This window comes from Anomaloglossus baeobatrachus, chromosome 10 (genome assembly GCF_048569485.1).
Source record: "Anomaloglossus baeobatrachus isolate aAnoBae1 chromosome 10, aAnoBae1.hap1, whole genome shotgun sequence".
In the NCBI taxonomy this organism is placed as follows: domain Eukaryota; kingdom Metazoa; phylum Chordata; class Amphibia; order Anura; family Aromobatidae; genus Anomaloglossus; species Anomaloglossus baeobatrachus.
The window spans coordinates 12,355,228-12,381,971 of NC_134362.1; the positions used below are offsets into that span (position 1 = coordinate 12,355,228).

General features: G+C 53.6%; 1 protein-coding gene across 3 annotated transcripts in view; it reads right to left on the reverse strand.

Annotated features, from left to right (window-relative positions):
* Positions 1-26,744, reverse strand: part of CSTPP1 (centriolar satellite-associated tubulin polyglutamylase complex regulator 1) — a 149,081-nt gene that overhangs the window by 34,575 nt on the left and 87,762 nt on the right. For all 3 annotated transcript variants that reach the window (XM_075325524.1, XM_075325526.1, XM_075325527.1), the window contains exon 3: positions 14,140-14,270. In XM_075325524.1, the coding sequence (XP_075181639.1) occupies positions 14,140-14,270 (131 nt within the window). The remainder of the gene's footprint in view (positions 1-14,139; positions 14,271-26,744) is intronic.

A 26,744-nucleotide genomic window follows, 5' to 3' on the forward strand; every position in this document is an offset into this window, starting at 1 on the left:
CAAGATGTGACTAGCGAGGCGGAGGAGCAAGGCCATGGACATTGGACCCAGGAGCCACATTCTCTGCTGTCAGACCCCGCCGGGGGAGGGGACGGGGAGCCCCAATGCCAGCACTTTGACCAGAATGCCGCCATTTCTCCGGCTCTTGGTGTTCACCCTGGTAATAAGACCATTGAGTGCCCACCCTGAGTTGGGGACGACCCACCGGATCCCATGTCCTCGCCCTGCTGGCATCCACCCACCGGATCCCATGTCCTCGCCCTGCTGGCATCCACCCACCGGATCCCATGTCCTCGCCCTGCTGGCGTCCACCCACCGGATCCCATGTCCTCGCCCTGCTGGTGTCCACCCACCGGATCCCATGTCCTCGCCCTGCTGGCGTCCACCCACCGGATCCCATGTCCTCGCCCTGCTGGCGTCCACCCACCGGATCCCATGTCCTCACCCTGCAGGCGTCCACCCACCGGATCCCATGTCCTCACCCTGCTGGCATCCACCCACCGGATCCCATGTCCTCGCCCTGCTGGCATCCACCCACCGGATCCCATGTCCTCGCCCTGCTGGCGTCCACCCACCGGATCCCATGTCCTCGCCCTGCTGGCATCCACCCTCCGGATCCCATGTTCTCGCCCTGCTGGCGTCCACCCTCCGGATCTCATGTCCTCGCCCTGCTGGCGTCCACCCACCGGATCCCATGTCCTTGCCCTGCTGGCATCCACCCTCCGGATCCCATGTTCTCGCCCTGCTGGCGTCCACCCTCCGGATACCATGTCCTCGCCCTGCTGGCATCTACCCTCCGGATACCATGTCCTCGCCCTGCTGGCGTCCACCCTCCGGCTCCCATGTCCTCGCCCTGCTGGCATCTACCCTCCGGATACCATGTCCTTGACCTGCTGGCGTCCACCCTCCGGATACCATGTCCTCGCCCTGCTGGCATCTACCCTCTGGATCCCATGTCCTCGCCCTGCTGGCATCTACCCTCCGGATACCATGTCCTCGCCCTGCTGGCGTCCACCCTCCGGCTCCCATGTCCTCGCCCTGCTGGCATCTACCCTCCGGATACCATGTCCTCGACCTGCTGGCGTCCACCCTCCGGATCCCACGTCCTCGCCCTGCTGGCGTCCACCCTCCGGATACCATGTCCTCGCCCTGCTGACGTCCACCCTCCGGATCCCATGTTCTCGCCCTGCTGGCGTCCACCCTCCGGATACCATGTCCTCGCCCTGCTGGCGTCCACCCTCCGGATACCATGTCCTCGCCCTGCTGGCGTCCACCCTCCGGATACCATGTCCTCGCCCTGCTGGCATCTACCCTCTGGATACCATGTCCTCGCCCTGCTGGCGTCCACCCTCCAGATCCCATGTCCTCGCCCTGCTGGCGTCCACCCTCCGGATCCCATGTCCTCGCCCTGCTGGCGTCCACCCTCCGGACCTCCCGTCAGCGGATGAGACCTGTGACCTGTCGGGAAGGTGCACCACATCCCGAAGGCTGGCGAGATGCGCGGTCCCCGGGCAGGAGGCGCAGGGTCACGTCCTCGCCTTTCATGTGTGCAGACTGGTGGTCAGTGACGCTCTCATGTGGCTGCGCAGATATTTATACTGTTTGCAGATCAGAGGCGCTCGGTCGCTCCATGACTCGGGTCTGTCTCATGAAAATAAACTCCGCACTCACTCGTTTGCTAATTTGCTGTTCCAGCGTGCAGGAATAGAAGGAAAATAAACAAGTCTGAGGCCAAAGGGGACAGTCATCTGTACAGATCGCGCAGCCCAAGCCTCTAATTCCCCCGCAGTGAGGCCGGCGCGCAGACTGCCCACGGAGCTCTGATCTTCCCAGAAGGAAGCACAAAATGACAGAGCTAAACTGGAGCCAGCTGTTCTTCCCACCACAGGCCCGCTGTGCCCATCTGTTCCCGGCCTCCTCCATACCTCCCAGCTACTGAGCGCCACAGCGCAGCGCACCACAGCGCACCACGCCAGACCAGCGGAGGGCGCCGCCGCATCTGCAGCAGTTTACGCTTTCCCAGTAAATGGATGATGGTGTCACTCCGAAAACGCCGAAAGTTTAACAAACAAATAGCGTCATGTAAACTCTCCAGTATATACCCAGGATGATGGAGCGGCCGCGCCATTCCCACCTGGTGCCACTAAACACTGCGGACCACCCTGGCAGCCCACCCCCAAAACACATGTGATAATGCAGCAGCACGGGTGCTCTTATATAACAAACCCCCTAAACCCTGGTAGATGGCTCAGCTGCTGGAATATCGTGCACATAGTGGTGTACGGGCTCCATGGAAAGTCTATGGGTCTATACACCGCTGTGTGCGCCATCATGCTGCGCACGCTGCCAACGGGGCTTCAGAGCCTCATTGTCGGGATCGTCGGGGGTCTCAGAAGTCAGACCCCCACCAATCTGCAAGTTATCACTTATCCTATGGATCAAGGATATGTTTTAATGTTGGGATTAACCCTTTAAGTGACCGTCTCATCCTGACATAAGGTTAGGATCACCATAGTAATTATACTGTCGCCTATTAGGGGTTAAGACGAGAGAGGTGGGATCAAACCACGGGGTAACAATGACAACATTACAGGGCCCCAAAGTCTCTGACAGATCACCTCGAGTGCAGAGGGGACACAGACCTCGAGTGGAGAGGAGCCACAGACCTCGAGTGGAGCGGAGCCACAGACCTCGAGTGGAGCGGAGCCACAGAACTCGAGTGGAGCGGAGCCACAGACCTCGAGTGGAGCGGAGACACAGACCTCGAGTGGAGCGGAGACACAGACCTCGAGTGGAGCGGAGACACAGACCTCGAGTGGAGCGGAGACACAGACCTCGAGTGGAGCGGAGACACAGACCTCGAGTGGAGAAGAGACACAGACCTCGAGTGGACAGGAGCCACAGACCTCGAGTGGAGCAGAGACACAGACCTCGAGTGGAGCAGAGACACAGACCTCGAGTGGAGAAGAGCTACAGACCTCGAGTGGAGAAGAGCTACAGACCTCGAGTGGAGAGGAGACACAGATCTCGAGTGGAGAAGAGCCACAGACCTCGAGTGGAGGGGAGACACAGACCTCGAGTGGAGCGGAGACACAGACCTCGAGTGGAGAAGAGACACAGACCTCGAGTGGAGAAGAGACACAGACCTCGAGTGGACAGGAGCCACAGACCTCGAGTGGACAGGAGCCACAGACCTCGAGTGGGGCGGAGACACAGACCTCGAGTGGAGAAGAGCTACAGACCTCGAGTGGAGAAGAGCTACAGATCTCGAGTGGAGAGGAGCCACAGATCTCGAGTGGAGAAGAGCCACAGACCTCGAGTGGAGGGGAGCTACAGACCTCGAGTGGAGGGGAGCTACAGACCTCGAGTGGAGGGGAGCTACAGACCTCGAGTGGAGAGGAGACACAGACCTCGAGTGGAGAGGAGACACAGACCTCGAGTGGAGAAGAGCTACAGACCTCGAGTGGAGAGGAGACACAGACCTCGAGTGGAGAAGAGCCAAAGACCTCGAGTGGACAGGAGCCACGGACCTTGGGTGGAAAGGAGCTACAGACCTCGAGTGGAGAGGAGACATAGATCTCGAGTGGAGAGTTACCACAGACCTCGAGTGGAGCGGAGCCACGGACCTCGAGTGGAGAAGAGCTACAGACCTCGAGTGGAGAAGAGCTACAGACCTCGAGTGGAGAGGAGACACAGGTCTCGAGTGGAGAAGAGCCACAGACCTCGAGTGGAGGGGAGCTACAGACCTCGAGTGGAGGGGAGCTACAGACCTCGAGTGGAGGGGAGCTACAGACCTCGAGTGGAGAAGAGCTACAGACCTCGAGTGGAGAGGAGACACAGACCTCGAGTGGAGAAGAGCCAAAGACCTCGAGTGGACAGGAGCCACGGACCTTGGGTGGAAAGGAGCTACAGACCTCGAGTGGAGAGGAGCCACACACCTCGAGTGGAGAGGAGCCACAGACCTCGAGTGGAGAGGAGCCACAGACCTCGAGTGGAGAGGAGCCACAGACCTCGAGTGGAGAAGAGCTACAGACCTCGAGTGGAGAGGAGACACAGGTCTCGAGTGGAGAAGAGCCACAGACCTCGAGTGGAGGGGAGCTACAGACCTCGAGTGGAGAGGAGACACAGACCTCGAGTGGAGGGGAGCTACAGACCTCGAGTGGAGAGGAGACACAGACCTCGAGTGGAGAGGAGACACAGACCTCGAGTGGAGAAGAGCTACAGACCTCGAGTGGAGAGGAGACACAGACCTCGAGTGGAGAAGAGCCAAAGACCTCGAGTGGACAGGAGCCACGGACCTCGGGTGGAAAGGAGCCACAGACCTCGAGTGGAGAGGAGCCACACACCTCAAGTGGAGAGGAGCCACAGACCTCGAGTGGAGAGGAGCCACAGACCTCGAGTGGAGAGGAGCCACAGACCTCGAGTGGAGAGGAGCCACAGACCTCGAGTGGAGAGGAGCCACAGACCTCGAGTGGAGAGGAGCCACAGACCTCAAGTGAAGAGGAGCCACAGACCTCGAGTGAAGAGGAGCTACAGACCTCGAGTGGAGAGGAGACACAGACCTCGAGTGGAGGGGAGCTACAGACCTCGAGTGGAGAGGAGACACAGACCTCGAGTGGAGAGGAGACACAGACCTCGAGTGGAGAAGAGCTACAGACCTCGAGTGGAGAGGAGACACAGACCTCGAGTGGAGAAGAGCCAAAGACCTCGAGTGGACAGGAGCCACGGACCTCGGGTGGAAAGGAGCTACAGACCTCGAGTGGAGGGGAGCTACAGACCTCGAGTGGAGAGGAGACACAGACCTCGAGTGGAGAGGAGACACAGACCTCGAGTGGAGAAGAGCTACAGACCTCGAGTGGAGAGGAGACACAGACCTCGAGTGGAGAAGAGCCAAAGACCTCGAGTGGACAGGAGCCACGGACCTCGGGTGGAAAGGAGCCACAGACCTCGAGTGGAGAGGAGCCACACACCTCGAGTGGAGAGGAGCCACAGACCTCGAGTGGAGAGGAGCCACAGACCTCGAGTGGAGAGGAGCCACAGACCTCGAGTGGAGAGGAGCCACAGACCTCGAGTGGAGAGGAGCCACAGACCTCGAGTGAAGAGGAGCCACAGACCTCGAGTGGAGAGGAGCCACAGACCTCGAGTGGAGAGGAGCCACAGACCTCGAGTGGAGAGGAGCCACAGACCTCGAGTGGAGAGGAGCCACAGACCTCGAGTGGAGAGGAGCCACAGACCTCGAGTGGAGCAGAGACACAGACCTCAAGTGGAGAGGAGACACAGACCTCAAGTGGAGCGGAGCCACAGACCTCGAGTGGAGCAGAGACACAGACCTCGAGTGGAGCAGAGACACAGACCTCGAGTGGAGCGGAGCCACAGACCTCGAGTGGAGAGGAGCCACAGACCTCGAGTGGAGAGGAGCCACAGACCTCGAGTGGAGAGGAGCCACAGACCTCGAGTGGAGAGGAGCCACAGACCTCGAGTGGAGAGGAGCCACAGACCTCGAGTGGAGAGGAGCCACAGACCTCGAGTGGAGAGGAGCCACAGACCTCGAGTGGAGAGGAGCCACAGACCTCGAGTGGAGAGGAGCCACAGACCTCGAGTGGAGCAGAGACACAGACCTCAAGTGGAGAGGAGACACAGACCTCAAGTGGAGAGGAGACACAGACCTCAAGTGGAGCGGAGCCACAGACCTCGAGTGGAGCAGAGACACAGACCTCGAGTGGAGCAGAGACACAGACCTCGAGTGGAGCGGAGCCACAGACCTCGAGTGGAGAGGAGCCACAGACCTCGAGTGGAGAGGAGCCACAGACCTCGAGTGGAGAGGAGCCACAGACCTCGAGTGGAGAGGAGCCACAGACCTCGAGTGGAGAGGAGCCACAGACCTCGAGTGGAGAGGAGCCACAGACCTCGAGTGGAGAGGAGCCACAGACCTCGAGTGGAGCAGAGACACAGACACAGACGGACCTTGAGTGGAGTGGAGTGACCTGGAGCATCACTCACCGGGAGGGTCACTCACCGGCAGCGTCACTCACCGGCAGCGTCACTCACCGGCAGCGTCACTCACCGGGGGCGTCACTCACCGGGACCGTCCACTCACCGGGGGCGTCACTTACTGGGACCGTCACTCATCGGGACCGTCACTCGCCCGGAGCGTCACTCGCCCGGTCACGTCAGGCTCTGCGCTTCCCAGCAGTGCATAGTTAATCACAGGGCTGCAGTATTCGGGGTCATTTCTGCTGTTTTCTTTGAATTGAACCACAAACCCGGCGAGTCAGGAAAGCTCCGGCCGCCAGAGTCCCCTCTAATTAAGATCTGCAGCCTCCAGAAATGCCGGCTCTCACGGTGACGGGAACCTGCCAGGAACGCTGAACACTTTTCGGTTGTATTTATAGATCCAGATGGAGGGTGGCAGGGCATGCTGGGAGCTGTAGTTTTACAACAGTTGGTCGTGGGCCTGTGCTTCAAATGGATTTTCTGGGACTATACTGTTACTTCCTATGGATGTGACTTCTGGCGTCGCCTCCTATCAGCTGAATCATTGGTGTTGCCTGTTCTCTGGTGCCAGGCGCAGCGCCGGACATTGGCTTGTCGCTTGTGCCGATGCTGCAGGTCCGTCCTATCCTATTACTGACTGCTGCATTCATCTATCTCATTGGCAGAGGAAATCTGCAGGAGATCCCGAAATGTGTCATTCCTCTGAGCAAAGAGAGACGGAGGCAAAACAGACGTTGGGGTACCTGTATAGTCACCCAGTGCATGGCCTCCGTCATGGAGGATCAGTGCTGGAAGAGGCGTCAGTCCATCAATGAGGATGAATGGAGGCGATTGCTGGTGGTCAGTTACAGATGAAGGTCAGGGAGCTCTGGCAGTAGGGAGCTCCGGCAGTCGGGGAGCGCCGGCAGTCAGGGAGCGCAGGCAGTCAGGGAGCTCCAGCAGTCGGGGAGCGCTGGCAGTCGGGGAGCCCCGGCAGTCGGGGAGCCCCAGCAGTCGGGGAGCGCAGGCAGTCAGGGAGCGCAGGCAGTCAGGGAGCGCAGGCAGTCAGGGAGCGCAGGCAGTCAGGGAGCGCAGGCAGTCAGGGAGCGCAGGCAGTCAGGGAGCGCAGGCAGTCAGGGAGCGCTGGCAGTCAGGGAGCGCAGGCAGTCAGGGAGCGCAGGCAGTCAGTAAGTGTAGGCGGTCAGTGCTGCGATTCAGCAAACACCGACACCACAGTGCACCAAACAAAGTCTTTTGAAACAAGACTTATGTCCATCAAGTTCAACCTTTCTTCCAAATTGTACATTCTCTGTCACTAAATTGTGAAATTTTGGCTACAGAAAGAATCCGCTCCTCTTATAAAAGCTGTTATAGTGTCGTCTGCCATTATCTGTGGTCGGCATTCCACAGTCTGACTGCTCTAACTGTAAAGAACCCTTTCCTATTTATCTGCTTGAATCTCCTTTCTTCCACCTGCAGTGAGTGTCCCTTGGTCTTTGGAAGAAATAAGGAGGAGCAGACACTGAATTCGGGGAGGAGACACCGATTAATCAGCCTCAGAAATAAACTCCAACCTCCAAGGGGAGTCAGCAGCTCTGCACACTTTACAGTGGTCACTCAGCACCTATAGAAGTCAATGGAAGCGGAGTGTCAAATCTGATATAGGGGGTATCAGACCCCACCAATCTGTATATATGCAATCAACTGCAATCTGTGGAGGGAAGAAAATCTGTGACAAGGTGTATTCAACTTTCCTGCAGCGCCAACAAAAGAAAAAAGAAGTATTACACAGAGACAGAAACAACAGGTGGGCAGGACGGGTCCTCCAGAGCGAAAGACGCCCCTAATGGGGGCAAAATGGAGGTAAAGTCTAGAGGTCCAACTGGGCAATCATCAGTAAGCTCAGCCATATTTTCTAGGAGGCCTAGTTGCCCTATGAAGCCTGACCAGAGGGCTGTGGTTACTGCCTCTTGAAGGCGCAGTATATACCATACACCGCCATACAATGAAGAATAAGTAAACCGTGGTATCGTCTTGATTCCTTCTCGCCGCCCTCCGTATTCCCCGATACTCTGCACACCGTCCGATCTCAGGCACAAGTCCCAGCTCGGCGCTCGGCTTCCTATTTACAGGGATATTTTTTGCAATATAAACTGCAGAGCGCGAGCGCGAGGTTTATATGTAGAAGTGAAGAGGATCAGGTAAGGCGAGAGCGACGCCTGCCGAGGACGACACCGGGAAAGAGGGGAGGAAGAAAAGAGAGACGGCGTGTTAGGACGGCGGCGCTAGGTATGAAGACGATCACTACATGGATCAGGACTCTGCACATCCCATAATACGCTGTGTGCAAACGGAAACAGTCAGCAGGAGAAGGAACAACGTTAGGTGTCCATGGTGACTAGTGAAGCCATTGAGATTACACCGGAGGTGGCACAAGGGGGGGCTGTATATGAGATGGAGCTGGAGCCGCAGGAGGGCGGCGAGGGGCAGCAGTAATAATGTGCGTAGATAGGACCAGGCGGAAGAGACCAACAGGAATCGGGTATACCCCAGGGGGCTGTCTGAGAGGTGGGGCTGGAGTTGCAGGAGGGCTGCGAGGGGCAGCATTAATAGCGTGTGGAGACGGGACCGAGAGGCAGAGACCAGCAGGAATCGGGTAAACCTCAGGGGGCGGTATATGAGGTGGAGCTGGAGCCGCAGGAGGGCGGCGAGGGGCAGCAGTAATGTGTGAAGACGGGACTGGGAGGGAGAGACCAGCAGGAATCAGGTATACCTCGGGGGCTGTATAGGAGGTGGAGCAGGAGCTGCAGGGGGCGGCATTAACAATGTGCAGAGACGTGACCTGGAAGTAGAGACCAGCAGGAATTAGGTAAACCTCGGGGGGCTGTATAAGACGTGGAGTAGGAGCCGCAGGGGGAGGTGAAGGGCGGCAATAACAATGTGTGGAGACGGACCATGAGGAAGAGACCAGCAGGAATCGGGTAAACCTCAGGACCGCTTCTGCAGGGGATCGGTGATGGGGATTATCCGTTAAGCCCTTTCAGTAATACATTTATCCCCAGTATGGCTCCTTTCCCATTAAATAAAGCATTCACCCAGCGACACGGACCCTCCCAGTCCTGCATCGCCGGTTCTGATGGTATCGCTGTCCACACTGGTCCCATCTGTACACACTGGGAATGGTCAGAGATTCCAGTTCAGCACCGGCAGAGGAGGTCACCGCTGCGCCAGGAATGGGCTAATCGGCTATCTAGAATTATTTCCGATGTATAAAGACCGGACCAAGAGGCAGAGGGTGCTGAACGTGAATCTGCGGGGGACCGGGGGGGTTAATGGGGTATTTCCATCCCAAAGATCCTCTCACAATATGTATTAGGTGTAATAATAATAATAAATATTTACAAATATCTCCAATTAGAGATGTAGTATAGTTCTCCTGATTGTCCATGTCTCTTACCTCATGTGCAGGGCATTGCAGCTCAGGTATCCATTGCTACGACCACAAGCAACTAACAAATTGTCACTATATGAGTGGCTGTAACCACGGATACCTAAGCTGCAATGCCCTGCACATGAGGTAAGAGACATAGCTAACCAGGAAAACTATACTACATGTCTAACTGGAGATATTTTCAAATATTATTATTATTATTATTACACCTATTAGGAGAGGATGGTGGAGATGGGAATACCCCTTTAAGGATCACCTTTTCTCTTTTATTCCCATCTGAGCCTTTTAAAAAATATATTTTTTAGTCCTCGGTCAAACTTATAAATGATCATTCCCAAAATACAGGTAAAATATATCTTTGTACCGTGTTAGCCGGTAGAGATAAAAAAAAAAAAAAAAAAAAAAGAAGTTTGTTTAACCCCTTCAGCCCCGGGGCACTTTCCGTTTTTGCGTTTTTGTTTTTTTGCTCCTTTTCTTCCGAGAGCCATAACTTTTTTATTTTTAGGTTAATCTTGCCATATGAGGGCTTGTTTTTTGCGGGACAAGTTGTACTTTTAAATGAAACCATAAGTTTTACCATATGGTGTACTGCAAAACAGCAAAAAAATTCCAAGTGTGGAAAAACGGCAAAAAAAGTGTGATCGCACAATAATTTTTGGGGATGTTTTATTCACGGTGTTAACTATATGGTAACACCGATGTATCTATGTGATGCCTCAGGTCGGTGCGAGTTTGTAGACACCAAACATGTATAGGTTTACTTGTATCTAAGGGGTTAAAAAAAATTCACAAGTTTGTCCAATAAAAGTGGCGCACGTTTTGTGCCATTTTCCGAAACACGTAGCGCTCTCATTTTTCGAGATCTATGGCTCAGTGATGGCTTATTTTTTGCGTGTCTAGCTAACATTTTTAATGGAACCATTTTTGCGCAGATGCTACGTTTTGATCGCCTGTTATTACATTTTGCGTAAAACATGTGGTGACCAAAAAACGAAATTTTGGCGTTTGGAATTTTTTTGCAGCTACGCCGTTTACCAATCAGATTAATTGATTTTATATTTTGATAAATCGGGCGTTTCTGAACGTGGCGATACCAAATATGTGTATATTTATTTATTTTTTAACACTTTAATTTTCAATGGCGTGAAAGGGGGGTGATTTGAACTTTTAGGGTTTTTTTTTTTTATTTATTTTTTTTTTATTTTACTAGTCTCCCTAGGGGGCTATAGCGATCAGCAATCCGATCGCTCTGCACTATCTGCTGATCACAGCTACAGAGCTGTAAACAGCAGATTCAGTCACTTCCTGTTTCCCTCTGCCGGGCCGGGTGAAAACAAAAGTGAAACATCATAGCTGCAGGCGTCATCACATGACCCTGTGCTACGATGGCAACCACCGAAAGTCACGTGATCACTCACGTGACTTCCGGTGGGGGCGGTGGTAAGTAAAAATCATGGCCGCGCGCATATAGATCTTGCTGCCAGACTTTGGCAGCGGGATTTAAGGGGTTAAATGTTGCGAGTGGAAGCGATTCCACTCACAACATGCAGGCACACATGTCAGCTGTTGAAAACATCTGATATGTGTGCCGACCGCCGCCGCCTGCCCGCGGCAGGGGGCGGGGCTTAACCTGACACGCTCCATGACGGATAGATCCGTCCAAGGTCGTGAAGGGGTTAAAAGAACTGAAGTCCTCAGTGGTTGATACCTTTTAATGGTAACTGAAAAGATGGTAATAATAGCGGCTCCAGACTACTCAGGTCTCTTCATCAGGCTCAGTACAACACAAAATCTGAAGAGTCACATATTTATACACAACAGTACATAGAATGGGGCAGTGAAAAAAAACAAGTTATGTGAAGCAGAACTATCACTATGGCAGGGGGCAAACTGTTGTGGGCATAAATATTGTTGCAGTTCAGTGTGAAAGTTGTATTGTCCTCTGAATGGGGTCTGGTCCGGACTGTGATGCTCCCAGATGGTCTGAAGAGCACATTTCTTCAACTTCAAGTCCCAGAGAGACAGGAGACTATGGGAGTACAAACTTATGATGACCGGTGACACATTCAGAGCAGGAATGAAAGGGTCTCATGGATTCATGTCTTTTTACATCAATTAAGAAATGTGCTCTTCAGAGCATCTGGGGGCATCACAGCCCGGACCAGACCCCAATCAGAGGACAATACAACTTTCACACTGCTTATCTATAAACCACAACAATATTTATGGCCACAAAAGTTTGTCCAATGGCCATAGTGATAGTTCTGCTTCACATAACTTGTTTTATTTACTGCCCCATTCTATGTCCTGTTGTGTATAAATATGTGACTCTTCAGATTTTGTGTTTATACTGAGCCTGATGAAGAGACCTGAGGAGTCTGGAGCCGCTATTATTACCATCTTTTCAGTTACCATTAAAAGGTATCAACCACTGAGGACTTCAGTTCTTTTAAACAAACTTTTTTTTCATTCCCAAAATAGTGACTTATCCCTGATCTATATGATAGGGAATACAGTGGAGCGGGGAGAAGGCGTCCGGGGCCGGCAGTCGTGCAGCCAGGCTGGGGTTCACGTGGACCGTGGTTTGGGCAGCCTGAATTGTTGCCTTTAATAATTCATTAGTCTTCTTCTGTCCCGGCGGCTTCGGGGGGCGCTCACAGACCCCAGTGCCCGGCTACATCCGGGGAAAACAAGGCACCGACATTCCTCCTTATAATCTCTGTCCATATTGTCTCATTACAGGATGAAAAATTCATAAAATCCTTCCTAAGCTGACAAAGCCGCAGATTACACAGCCCCCGCTGCGGGGTCCTCAGTGCAGATGGTGCCCACAGCAAAGCCATGCAAAAAACAGCAACCCCCAACGCCAGCACACCACCTCGCCCACCGCCAGCTCACCAGCACACCCCCCCGCCAGCTCACCCAGCGCCAGCACACCCACCGCCGCAACACCCACCGCCAGCACACCCACCGCCGGCTCACCCACCACCGGCTCACCAGCACACCCCCCCGCCAGCTCACCCACCACCAGCACACCCACCGCCAGCACACCCACCACCGGCTCACCAGCACACACCCCCGCCAGCTCACCCACCACCAGCACACCCACCGCCAGCACACCCACCACCAGCACACCCACCACCGGCTCACCCCCCCCACTGGCTCACCCACCAAAAGCACACCCACCGCCGGCTCATCCCCCCCCGCCGGCTCACCCACCACCAGCACACCCACCGCCAGCACACCCACCACCAGCACACCCACCACCAGCACACCCACCACCAGCACACCCACCGCCGGCTCACCCCCACCGCCGGCTCACCCCCCTCGCCGGCTCACCCACCACCAGCACACCCACCGCCAGCACACACCCCCGCCAGCACACCCCCCCGCCAGCACACCCACCACCAGCACACCCACCGCCGGCTCAGCCCCCCCCGCCGGCTCACCCACCACCAGCACACCCACCGCCAGCACACCCACCACCAGCACACCCACCACCAGCACATCCACCGCCGGCTCACCCACCACCAGCACACCCACCGCCGGCTCACCCCCACCGCCGGCTCACCCCCCTCGCCGGCTCACCCACCGCCAGCACACACCCCCGCCAGCACACACCCCCGCCAGCACACCCCCCCGCCAGCACACCCACCACCAGCACACCCACCGCCGGCTCAGCCCCCCCCGCCGGCTCACCCACCGCCGGCACACCCACCACCAGCACACAACCCCGCCAGCTCACCCACCACAGCACACCCACCGCCAGCTCACCCACCACCAGCACACCCACCACCGGCTCACCCCCCCCGCCGGCTCACCCACCACCAGCACACCCACCGCCAGCACACACCCCCCCCGCCAGCTCACCCACCACCAGCACACCCACCGCCGGCTCACCCACCGCCGGATCACCCCCCCGCTGGCTCACCCACTGCCCGCACACCAGCTCATCCACCACCAGCACACCCACCGCCAGCAGATCCACTGCCAGCTCACCTACCACCCGCACACCGCCTCACCCACCGCCCCTACACCCCCACTGCCTGCACACCCACCACCGGCTCAGCCACTGCCAACACACCCACTGCCCCCTCCGCCTGCACACACACCGCCGTCTCACTGACCGCCTGCACATCCACTACCCCCTTGCCCCCAACGCCTGCACACCCACCGCCCCCTCGCCCTCGCCCCCCCCACCGCCGGCTCACCCACCGGCCCCCGCCCCCACACCCACCGGCCCCCGCCCCCACACCCACCAACGGCTCACCCACTGCCCCCTCGCCTGCACACCCACGGCTGGCTCACCCACCGCCTGCACACCCGTCGCCCCGTCGCCTGCACACCCACCACTGGCTCACCCACCACCCCCCGCCCCCACCGCCGACTCATCCCACCGCCTGCACACCCACCGCCCCCGCCCTCACAACCACCGGCTCACCCACCGCCTGCACACCCACCACTGACTCACCCACCGCCTGCACACCCGCCGCCCCCTCACCTGCACACCCACCGCCGGGTAAACCCACCGCCGGGTAAACCCACCGCCCCCGCCCCGGCCCCCCACCGCCTGCACACCCACCGCCGCCTCACCCCCCCGCCCCCATCGCCGGCTCACCCACCGCCCCCCTCGCCTGCACACCCACCGCCCCCTCGCCCCCACCGCCTGCACACCCCCACCGCCTGCTCACCCACCACCGCCGGCTCACACTTACCTCCATTCCTTGCAATGGTCCTGAAACACCTCCAGAAGAGACGGAGAAACGAGGCTCGGTTGTGCGGGGTGCACTGGACGAAGGCGAAGTCTCTGAACAGGACGTGGGTCCCCTGAGAAACGCTGGTGAAACTACGGAGAGAGGATGGGATATTAATAATGATGACCTGAAAAGAGAGTCCAAATAGCAGCACTGCTCACCAACGCCCCCCGGGGTGAAGGGATATGACAACTATTTTGTACACATTTTTGGCTAAAAAAAAGTAATTGAAAAAGACTATCCTCCTGTCATCACTCAGGGGGCCATGCAATGCTGTGACTCCCCTGCGGGGGCGCTGTAGGGAGATAAACACATGGTGCTGGCTTCCTCTGCAGATCACAACTGATCACTATTGATCCCAGCAGTGAGATCCGGTTATTAATGCAGATAATCCCGCCAGTGCCTCCTCCGGATCAGTCTACTGTCACATCTGATCACTACTGATCCCAGCAGTGAGATCCGGCAGATAATCCGCCAGTGCCTCCTCCGGATCGGGCTCCTGTCACATCTGATCACTATTGATCTCTCACATCGTGATGTCTTCTGCTAATAAATAACGCAGAGATGAAGTCGCGGATCTCTGCGGTTCTGGAGGTGACATTTACAGCGGGGCGGTCAGGGTGATCGGCTGGAGAAGAGGCGCAGAGGCAGCTGTGGCCATTAAAGGCAGACCCCCGTCCATATTGATCCATTTCTTATCTTCTTTACCTGATTATGGAGACGTCTTCTCCCCGAGCTGTTACTATGTTTTGCTTTACAGCGGACACGAGGACCATAACAAATGAAGACAGGATGTGAACCATTGCCTTCTATAGGAGAGTGTGGTGGCCAAGTTTGTGGCCTGTGCAGAGGGTATTACGCAGGAGAGGGGAGCTGAGCTATCCCCATCACGTATTGTTAATGCTGGGCCCTGTGTTATCCATATACATGTGATAGCCGTGGTTGTAATGGGAGAATATTGTAGGCATACTCATTCTGCGCAGAGATAATTGTGCAGGGAGGGGGAGGAGGTGAGCTGTGACCATCACCTAATGAGAATAGCAGATCCTATGTATTTTATAAACAGGTGACCCCTATTATTGAATAATGTGAGCAAGCTCTGTGACCTTTACAGGGGAAATTGTGCAGAGAAGGGGAGGAGGTGAGCTGTGACTATCACCTAAGTAGAATGGTGGATCCCGTGTATTCTACATACATGTGACTCCTGTTATTGAGTAATTAGGGCAGGCTCTGTGACCTGCGCAGGAGTAACTATGCAGGAAGGGGGAGGAGGTGAGCAGTGACCCTCAGCTAATGGGAATGGAGGATCCTATGTATTTTATATACAGGTGACCCCTGTTATTGAGTAATTTGGGCATGCTCTATGTCCTGAGAAGGAGTAATCGTGTAGAGAAGGGGAGGAGGTGAGCTGTGACGATAACCTAATGGGAATTGAGAATCCTGTGTATTTTATATACAGGTGAATCATGTCATTGAGTAATTTGGGCATGGTCTGTGACCTGTGCAGAGGTAATTGTGCAGAGAAGGGGAGGAGGTGAGCTGTGACCATAACCTAATGGGAATGGAGGATACTGTGTATTTTATATACAGGTGACTCCTGTCATTGAGTAATTTGGGCATGCTCTGTGACCTGTGCAGAGGTAATTGTGCAGAGAAGGGGAGGAGGTGAGCTGTGACCATAACCTAATGGGAATGGAGGATACTGTGTATTTTATATACAAGTGACTCATGTCATTGAGTAATTTGGGCATGCTCTGTGACCTGTGCAGAGGTAATTGTGCAGAGAAGGGGAGGAGGTGAGCTGTCCTCATGATAACACTTTGAATATGAATTACATCAGTGATGTTTTTCCCCACAGAAGAAAGATTACTGCGCTGGGAAAACATAGCGCCTGCCAGCAATTCCGCTGCTGGACAGACGTTAATCAAACACAAAGGGGTGGGGCTAGGTAGCATATACAGGTGGGATCTACCCCGCCCTTGGAGCACTTGCAGCATCATTTGCATAACTTTTATTTGCTTTTTGACCCTAAAGCTCCTGAGCGATTCCCTTTAAAGAAAACTGTAAATCTACGAGTGGGTGCGAGGTTTCCTTCCTAACCTCAGAAGACCCGTCATATAGAGACGCGTTTCAGCCAGCGCGTTTTCCGCCATCACTGCCGGTGCCGGGACAGATACCGCCAAACAAACTAATGAAGATCGAGTTTGGATGCGAGACGTGTTTACAGGAATCTCCAGCATCTGGAAGCGTTCAGCCACTAAACAGGTTGTTATGACATTCAAGAAAAACATATAGAAGTAACCCGTGCCCAGAACGGAGGGAACATTACACATACATATAATTTCAGTGGAGGAGCCGCTGCCGGGAAGAAAACATCCAGAAATAAGTATGATTCACCCGGCAATTCTCACAAACCATGGGAGCAACGCAGAACGCACCGCGCCGCCAAAATACAGCTCTGACCGCTCTCCATCTGCACACATCTGCAAACATTACACATGGATGCCCATAGCCGGGGTCCGGAAATAACAAACAAGGGACAGCAGGGTTTGTGTTGTACTTTTAACCTTCAGAGTCTGATTTTGAAGAAGCGGTGTGCGTCTCTCCCAGTAATATAGGCTGGATGTGAGCTCTGTGTGTCTCTCCCAGTAATATAGGCTGGATGTGAGGTCCGTGCGTCTCTCCCAGTAATATAGGCTGGATGTGAGCTCTGTGCGTCTCTCCCAGTAATATAGGCTGGATGTGAGCTCTGTGCGTCTCTCCCAGTAATATAGGCTGGATGTGAGCTCTGTGCGTCTCTCCCAGTAATATAGGCTGGATGTGAGCTCTGTGCGTCTCTCCCAGTAATATAGGCTGGATGTGAGCTCTGTGTGTCTCTCCCAGTAATATAGGCTGGATGTGAGCTCTGTGTATCTCTCCAGTAATATAGGCTGGATGTGAGCTCTGTGCGTCTCTCCCAGTAATATAGGCTGGATGTGACCTCTGTGTCTCTCCCAGTAATATAGGCTGGATGTGAGGTCTGTGTGTCTCTCCCAGTAATATAGGCTGGATGTGAGGTCCGTGCGTCTCTCCCAGTAATATAGGCTGGATGTGAGCTCTGTGTGTCTCTCCAGTAATATAGGCTGGATGTGAGGTCTGTGTGTCTCTCCAGTAATATAGGCTGGATGTGAGGTCCGTGCGTCTCTCCAGTAATATAGGCTGGATGTGAGGTCTGTGTGTCTCTCCCAGTAATATAGACTGGATGTGAACTCTGTGTATCTCTCCCAGTAATATAGGCTGGATGTGAGGTCTGTGTGTCTCTCCCGTAATATAGGCTGGATGTGAGGTCTGTGTGTCTCTCCCGTAATATAGGCTGGATGTGAGGTCTGTGAGTCTCTCCCAGTAATATAGGCTGGATGTGAGCTCTGTGTGTCTCTCCCAGTAATATAGGCTGGATGTGAGGTCTGTGTGTCTCTCCCAGTAATATAGGCTGGATGAGACCTCTGTGTGTCTCTCCCAGTAATATAGGCTGGATGTGAGCTCTGTGTGTCTCTCCCAGTAATATAGGCTGGATGTGAGCTCTGTGTGTCTCTCCCAGTAATATAGGCTGGATGTGAGGTCTGTGTGTCTCTCCCAGTAATATAGGCTGGATGTGACCTCTGTGTGTCTCTCCCAGTAATATAGGCTGGATGTGAGCTCTGTGTGTCTCTCCAGTAATATAGGCTGGATGTGAGGTCTGTGCGCCTCTCCCAGTAATATAGGCTGGATGTGAGGTCTGTGTGTCTCTCACTAATATAGGCTGGATGTGAGGTCTGTGCGTCTCTCCCAGTAATATAGGCTGGATGTGAGCTCTGTGTGTCTCTCCCATTAATATAGGCTGGATGTGAGGTCTGTGTGTCTCTCCCATTAATATAGGCTGGATGTGAGCTCTGTGTGTCTCTCCCATTAATATAGGCTGGATGTGAGGTCTGTGTGTCTCTCCCAGTAATATAGGCTGGATGTGAGGTCTGTGTGTCTCTCCCAGTAATATAGGCTGGATGTGAGCTCTGTGTGTCTCTCCCAGTAATATAGGCTGGATGTGAGGTCTGTGCGCCTCTCCCAGTAATATAGGCTGGATGTGAGCTCTGTGTGTCTCTCCCAGTAATATAGGCTGCATGTGAGGTCTGTGTGTCTCTCCCAGTAATATAGGCTGGATGTGAGCTCTGTGTGTCTCTCCCAGTAATATAGGCTGGATGTGAGCTCTGTGTGTCTCTCCCAGTAATATAGGCTGGATGTGAGCTCTGTGTGTGTCTCCCAGTAATATAGGCTGGATGTGAGCTCTGTGTGTCTCTCCCAGTAATATAGGCTGGATGTGAGGTCTGTGTGTCTCTCCCAGTAATATAGGCTGGATGTGAGCTCTGTGTGTGTCTCCCAGTAATATAGGCTGGATGTGAGGTCTGTGTGTCTCTCCCAGTAATATAGGCTGGATGTGAGGTCTGTGTGTCTCTCCCAGTAATATAGGCTGGATGTGAGCTCTGTGCGTCTCTCCCAGTAATATAGGCTGGATGTGAGGTCTGTGCGCCTCTCCCAGTAATATAGGCTGGATGTGAGCTCTGTGTGTGTCTCCCAGTAATATAGGCTGGATGTGAGGTCTGTGTGTCTCTCCCAGTAATATAAGCTGGATGTGAGCTCTGTGTGTCTCTCCCAGTAATATAGGCTGGATGTGAGGTCTGTGCGTCTCTCCCAGTAATATAGGCTGGATGTGAGGTCTGTGTGTCTCTCCCATTAATATAGGCTGGATGTGAGGTCTGTGTGTCTCTCCCAGTAATATAGGCTGGATGTGAGCTCTGTGTGTCTCTCCCATTACTATAGGCTGGATGTGAGGTATGTGTGTCTCTCCCAGTAATATAGGCTGGATGTGAGGTCTGTGTGTCTCTCCCAGTAATATAGGCTGGATGTGAGCTCTGTGTGTCTCTCCCAGTAATATAGGCTGGATGTGAGGTATGTGCGTCTCTCCCAGTAATATAGGCTGGATGTGAGCTCTGTGTGTGTCTCCCAGTAATATAGGCTGGATGTGAGCTCTGTGTGTCTCTCCCATTAATATAGGCTGGATGTGAGGTCTGTGTGTCTCTCCCAGTAATATAGGCTGGATGTGAGCTCGGTGTGTGTCTCCCAGTAATATAGGCTGGATGTGAGCTCTGTGTGTCTCCCAGTAATATAGGCTGGATGTGAGGTCTGTGTGTCTCTCCCAGTAATATAGGCTGGATGTGAGCTCTGTGTGTCTCTCCCAGTAATATAGGCTGGATGTGAGGTCTGTGCGCCTCTCCCAGTAATATAGGCTGGATGTGAGCTCTGTGTGTGTCTCCCAGTAATATAGGCTGGATGTGAGCTCTGTGTGTCTCTCTCCCATTAATATAGGCTGGATGTGAGGTCTGTGTGTCTCTCCCAGTAATATAGGCTGGATGTGAGCTCGGTGTGTGTCTCCCAGTAATATAGGCTGGATGTGAGCTCTGTGTCTCTCCCAGTAATATAGGCTGGATGTGAGCTCTGTGTGTCTCTCCCAGTAATATAGGCTGGATGTGAGGTCTGTGTGTCTCTCCCAGTAATATAGGCTGGATGTGAGCTCTGTGCGCCTCTCCCAGTAATATAGGCTGGATGTGAGCTCTGTGTGTCTCTCCCAGTAATATAGGCTGGATGTGAGCTCTGTGTGTCTCTCCCATTAATATAGGCTGGATGTGAGGTCTGTGTGTCTCTCCCAGTAATATAGGCTGGATGTGAGCTCGGTGTGTGTCTCCCAGTAATATAGGCTGGAGGTGAGCTCTGTGCGCCTCTCCAAGTAATATAGGCTGGATGTGAGCTCTGTGTGTCTCTCCCAGTAATATAGGCTGGATGTGAGCTCTGTGCGCCTCTCACAGTAATATAGGCTGGATGAGAGCTCTGTGCGTCTCTCCCAGTAATATAGGCTGGATGTGAGCTCTGTGTGTCTCTCCCAGTAATATAGGCTGGATGTGAGGTCTGTGTGTCTCTCCCAGTAATATAGGCTGGATGTGAGGTCTGTCTCTCCCAATAATATAGGCTGGATGTGAGCTCTGTGTGTCTCTCCCAGTAATATAGGCTGGATGTGAACTCTGTGTGTCTCTCCCAGTAATATAGGCTGGATGTGAGCTCTGTGTGTCTCCCAGTAATATAGGCTGGATGTGAGCTCTGTGTGTCTCCCCCAGTAATATAGGCTGGATGTGAGCTCTGTGTGTCTCCCCCAGTAATATAGGCTGGATGTGAGGTCTGTGTGTCTCCCAGTAATATAGGCTGGATGTGAGGTCTGTGTGTCTCTCCCAGTAATATAGGCTGGATGTGAGCTCTGTCTCTCCCAGTAATATAGGCTGGATGTGAGCTCTGTGTGTCTCTCCCAGTAATATAGGCTGGATGTGAGCTCTGTGTGTCTCTCCCAGTAATATAGGCTGGATGTGAGCTCGGTGTGTGTCTCCCAGTAATATAGGCTGGATGTGAGCTCTGTGTCTCTCCCAGTAATATAGGCTGGATGTGAGCTCTGTGTGTCTCTCCCAGTAATAAAGGCTGGATGTGAGGTCTGTGTGTCTCTCCCAGTAATATAGGCTGGATGTGAGCTCTGTGCGCCTCTCCCAGTAATATAGGCTGGATGTGAGCTCTGTGTGTCTCTCCCATTAATATAGGCTGGATGTGAGGTCTGTGTGTCTCTCTCAGTAATATAGGCTGGATGTGAGCTCGGTGTGTGTCTCCCAGTAATATAGGCTGGATGTGAGCTCTGTGTGTCTCTCCCAGTAATATAGGCTGGATGTGAGCTCTGTGTGTCTCTCCCAGTAATATAGGCTGGATGTGAGCTCTGTGTGTCTCCCAGTAATATAGGCTGGATGTGAGCTCTGTGTGTCTCCCCCAGTAATATAGGCTGGATGTGAGCTCTGTGTGTCTCCCCCAGTAATATAGGCTGGATGTGAGGTCTGTGTGTCTCCCAGTAATATAGGCTGGATGTGAGGTCTGTGTGTCTCTCCCAGTAATATAGGCTGGATGTGAGCTCTGTCTCTCCCAGTAATATAGGCTGGATGTGAGCTCTGTGTGTCTCTCCCAGTAATATAGGCTGGATGTGAGCTCTGTGTGTCTCTCCCAGGAATATAGGCTGGATGTGAGGTCTGTGTGTCTCTCCCAGGAATATAGGCTGGATGTGAGCTCTGTGTGTCTCTCCCAGGAATATAGGCTGGATGTGAACGCTGTGTGTCTCTCCCAGTAATACAGGCTGGATGTGAGCTCTGTGTGTCTCTCCCAGGAATATAGGCTGGATGTGAGCGCTGTGTGTCTCTCCCAGTAATATAAACTGGATGTGAGCTCTGTGTGTCTCTCCCAGTAATATAGGCTGGATATGAGCTCTGTGCATCTCTCCCAGAAATATAGGCTGGATGTGAGGTCTGTGTGTCTCCCCCAGTAATATAGGCTGGATGTGAGCTCTGTGTGTCTCTCCCAGTAATATAGGCTGGATGTGAGGTCTGTGTGTCTCTCCCAGTAATATAGGCTGGATGTGACCTCTGTGTGTCTCCCAGTAATATAGGCTGGATGTGAGGTCTGTGTGTCTCCCAGTAATATAGGCTGGATGTGAGCTCTGTGTATCTCTCCCAGTAATATAGGTTGGATGTGAGGTCTGTGTGTCTCTCCCAGTAATATAGGCTGGATGTGAGGTCTGTGTGTCCCTCCCAGTAATATAGGCTGGATGTAAGCTCTGTGCGTCTCTCCCAGTAATATAAGCTGGATGTGAGGTCTGTGTGTCTCTCCCAGTAATATAGGCTGGATGTGAGGTCTGTGTGTCTCTCCCAGTAATATAGGCTGGATGTGAGGTCTGTGTGTCTCTCCCAGTAATATAGGCTGGATGTGAGGTCTGTGTGTCTCTCCCAGTAATATAGGCTGGATGTGAGCTCTGTGCGTCTCTCCCAGTAATATAGGCTGGATGTGAGCTCTGTGCGTCTCTCCCAGTAATATAGGCTGGATGTGAGCTCTGTGCGTCTCTCCCAGTAATATAGGCTGGATGTGAGCTCTGTGTGTCTCTCCCAGTAATATAGACTGGATGTGAGCTCTGTGTGTCTCTCCCAGTAATATAGGCTGGATGTGAGGTCTGTGTGTCTCCCCCAGTAATATAGGCTGGATGTGAGGTCTGTGTGTCTCTCCCAGTAATATAGGCTGGATGTGACCTCTGTGTGTCTCCCAGTAATATAGGCTGGATGTGAGGTCTGTGTATCTCTCCCAGTAATATAGGCTGGATGTGAGGTCTGTGTGTCTCTCCCAGTAATATAGGCTGGATGTGAGGTCTGTGAGTCTCTCCCAGTAGTATAGGCTGGATGTAAGCTCTGTGCGTCTCTCCCAGTAATATAGGCTGGATGTGAGCTCTGTGTCTCTCTCCCAGTAATATAGGCTGGATGTGAGGTCTGTGTCTCTCCCAGTAATATAGGCTGGATGTGAGCTCTGTGGGTCTCTCCCAGTAATACAGGCTGGATGTGAGGTCTGTGTCTCTCCCAGTAATATAGGCTGGATGTGAGCTCTGTGTGTCTCTCCCAGTAATATAGGCTGGATGTGAGCTCTGTGTGTCTCTCCCAGTAATACAGGCTGGATGTGAGGTCTGTGTCTCTCCCAGTAATATAGGCTGGATGTGAGCTGTGTGTGTCTCTCCCAGTAATATAATCTGGATGTGAGGTCTGTGTGTCTCTCCCAGTAATATAGGCTGGATGTGAGCTGTGTGTGTCTCTCCTAGTAATATAGGCTGGATGTGAGCTCTGTGTGTCTCTCCCAGTAATATAGGCTGGATGTGAGGTCTGTGTGTCTCTCCCAGTAATATAGGCTGGATGTGAGGTCTGTGTGTCTCTCTCAGTAATATAGGCTCGATGTGAGCTGTGTGTCTCTCCCAGTAATATAGGCTGGATGTGAGATCTGTGTGTCTCTCCCAGTAATATAGGCTGGATGTGAGCTCTGTGCGTCTCTCCAGTAATACAGGCTGGATGTGATCTCTGTGTGTCTCTCCCAGTAATATAGACTCGATGTGAGCTCTGTGTCTCTCCCAGTAATATAGGCTGGATGTGAGCTCTGTGTGTCTCTCCCAGTAATATAGGCTGGATGTGAGGTGTGTGTGTCTCTCCCAGTAATATAGGCTGGATGTGAGCTCTGTGTGTCTCTCCCAGTAATATAGGCTGGATGTGAGGTGTGTGTGTGTCTCTCCCAGTAATATAGGCTGGATGTGAGGTGTGTGTGTCTCTCCCAGTAATACAGACTGGATGTGAGCTCTGTGTGTCTCTCCCAGTAATATAGGCTGGATGTGAAGTATGTGTGTCTCTCTCAGTAATATAGGCTGGATGTGAGGTCTGTGTGTCTCTCCCAGTAATATAGGCTGGATGTGAGCTCTGTTTGTCTCCCAGTAATATAGGCTGGATGTGAGCTCTGTGTGTCTCTCCCAGTAATATAGGCTGGATGTGAGGTCTGTGTGTCTCTCCTGTAATACAGGCTGGATGTGAGGTCTGTGTGTCTCTCCCAGTAATATAGGCTGGATGTGAGGTCTGTGTGTCTCTCCCAGTAATATAGGCTGGATGTGAGGTCTGTGTGTCTCTCTCAGTAATATAGGCTCGATGTGAGCTGTGTGTCTCTCCCAGTAATATAGGCTGGATGTGAGATCTGTGTGTCTCTCCCAGTAATATAGGCTGGATGTGAGCTCTGTGCGTCTCTCCAGTAATACAGGCTGGATGTGATCTCTGTGTGTCTCTCCCAGTAATATAGACTCGATGTGAGCTCTGTGTCTCTCCCAGTAATATAGGCTGGATGTGAGCTCTGTGTGTCTCTCCCAGTAATATAGGCTGGATGTGAGGTGTGTGTGTCTCTCCCAGTAATATAGGCTGGATGTGAGCTCTGTGTGTCTCTCCCAGTAATATAGGCTGGATGTGAGGTGTGTGTGTGTCTCTCCCAGTAATATAGGCTGGATGTGAGGTGTGTGTGTCTCTCCCAGTAATACAGACTGGATGTGAGCTCTGTGTGTCTCTCCCAGTAATATAGGCTGGATGTGAAGTATGTGTGTCTCTCTCAGTAATATAGGCTGGATGTGAGGTCTGTGTGTCTCTCCTGTAATACAGGCTGGATGTGAGGTCTGTGTGTCTCTCCCAGTAATATAGGCTGGATGTGAGGTCTGTGTATCTCTCCAGTAATATAGGCTGGATGTGAGCTCTGCTGGTCTCTCCAGTAATATAAGCTGGATGTGAGATCAGTGCGTCTCTCCCAGTAATATAGGCTGGATGTGAGGTCTCTCCCAGTAATACAGGCTGGATGTGAGCTCTGTGTGTGAATAGTGCCAGTGAGCAGCAGTAAAGGCTCGCTATCAGGTAGTGGTTCATGTGTCCTGCTCAGTACTCAGCAATGTCAGATCTGCGCCGCTCTTTCTTTTATTTTAGAGAGGCCGATCCTATGTGACTAGACACCTGCGCTGCTGAGGATATATGGGATCGGTCAGACCTGAAACACAAGCATTGTATGTATAGCGTGGTCTCTGCGGCTGCCCCTACTCCAAACAGAGAGACACATCTCAATGAGGGCCATTGTCTCCGGCTGTTTTAAAATTAGGGTTGGGCGCTCTGCCAGGGCAGGAGAAACGTTTAAGCAATCACAAAAACCTGTAGACAAGTAACATAAAAGGTCATAAGATGCCAGGCACCTCCCCGACAAAAGCCCTGCTCACTTCTGTGCCAAGGGAACAAGTCCTGACTGACGCTCAGAAGAAAGGCAGCTCCGACTAAAGATTTCCCTCAAGGACTAACGAAAGGAATTGTAAAAAAAACACGTAAATTCTCCCAAGATAAAAATAAGAAAACCCGAAATATCTGCAACGAGACACGAGGACGTGAAACATAAAGGGTTAAATCACCCAAATACAACCCTACAAAATGGGAGGTGGAAGCCGGGTTGAGGGCTGCTCCTACTACAAGGTCCCTGTCCAGGACCACATCCATCGCTGTGCCCTCGCCATGTCCACTGCTGTGCCAGTGCCGTGTCCATCGCTGTGCTCTCGCCGTTGTGCCTGGTCTGTGTCCACCATTATGTCCAGTCTTCATCCTAGGTTGTACCCGGTCATCGTCCTCCACTGTGCCCAATCCACATCCACCATTGTGCCCAGTACTCATCCTCTGCTGTGCCCAGTCGTTGTCCTCCGCTTTGCCCAATCTACATCCACTGTTGTGCCCAGTCCTCTGCTGTGCCCAGTCCTCGTCCACCATTGTTGCCAGACCTCTGCTGTGACCAGTCCTCGTCCACTGTTGTGCCCAGTCCTCATCCACCGTTGTACCCAGTCCTAGTCCTCTGCTGTGCCCAGTTCTCATCCTCTGCTGTGCCCGATCCACGTCCACCATTGTGCCCAGTCCTCTGCTGTGCCCAGTTCTCGTCCTCTGCTGTGCCCAGTCCTTGTCCTCCGCTGTGCCCGATCCGCGTCCACCGTTGTGCCCAGTCCTTGTCCTCCGCTGTGCCCGATCCGCGTCCTCCGTTGTGCCCAGTCCTTGTCCTCCGCTGTGCCCGATCCGCGTCCACCGTTGTGCCCAGTCCTTGTCCTCCGCTGTGCCCGTTCCGTTTCTACCATTGTGCCCGGGTGCCCTCTTCTACTTATGACAGTCTGTAAACATTGGTGAGGTGACAGTCACTGGACGTTTGGGAGAGGCACACCGTCCAATTATCCTCTGATTCTCGCTGCGCCTCAATCCAGAGTTTTTCATTTCCTCCAATGTTTCCTATCGGTGACAGCTCCGGCCTCCAGGAGACCCGATTCTCCCCGGTTACCTTCTTCTGTTGCGGGGACGTGCTGCTGCGATCTATGCATTATACCGTTTAGCATCATCCTGTGAAACATACAACATCTTCTTGTTTTCTTTACATATCACACAGGGAGCCATCTTTTTTTTGGGAATTGGGGTTGTGTATTGCCAGAAGTGTTGGTGCGGGGTACTGGTGTGTGTAGCTTGCCGGTGCGGGGGATTGGTCAGTGTAGCTTGCCGGTGCGGGGTATTGGTGTGTGTAGCTTGCCGGTGCGGGGTACTGGTGTGTGTAGCTTGCCGGTGCGGGGGATTGGTCAGTGTAGCTTGCCGGTGCGGGGTATTGGTGTGTGTAGCTTGCCGGTGCGGGGTACTGGTGTGTGTAGCTTGCCGGTGCGGGGTACTGGTGTGTGTAGCTTGCCGGTGCGGGGTACTGGTGTGTGTAGCTTGCCGGTGCGGGGTACTGGTGTGTGTAGCTTGCCGGTGCGGGGTATTGGTGTGTGTAGCTTGCCGGTGCGGGGTACTGGTGTGTGTAGCTTGCCGGTGCGGGGGATTGGTCAGTGTAGCTTGCCGGTGCGGGGGATTGGTCAGTGTAGCTTGCCGGTGCGGGGGATTGGTGTGTGTAGCTTGCCGGTGCGGGGTATTGGTGTGTGTAGCTTGCTGGTGCGGGGGATTGGTGCGTGTAGATTGCCGATGCGGGGGATTGGTCAGTGTAGCTTGCCGGTGCGGGGTACTGGTGTGTGTAGCTTGCCGGTGCGGGGTACTGGTGTGTGTAGCTTGCCGGTGCGGGGGATTTGTCAGTGTAGCTTGCCAGTGCGG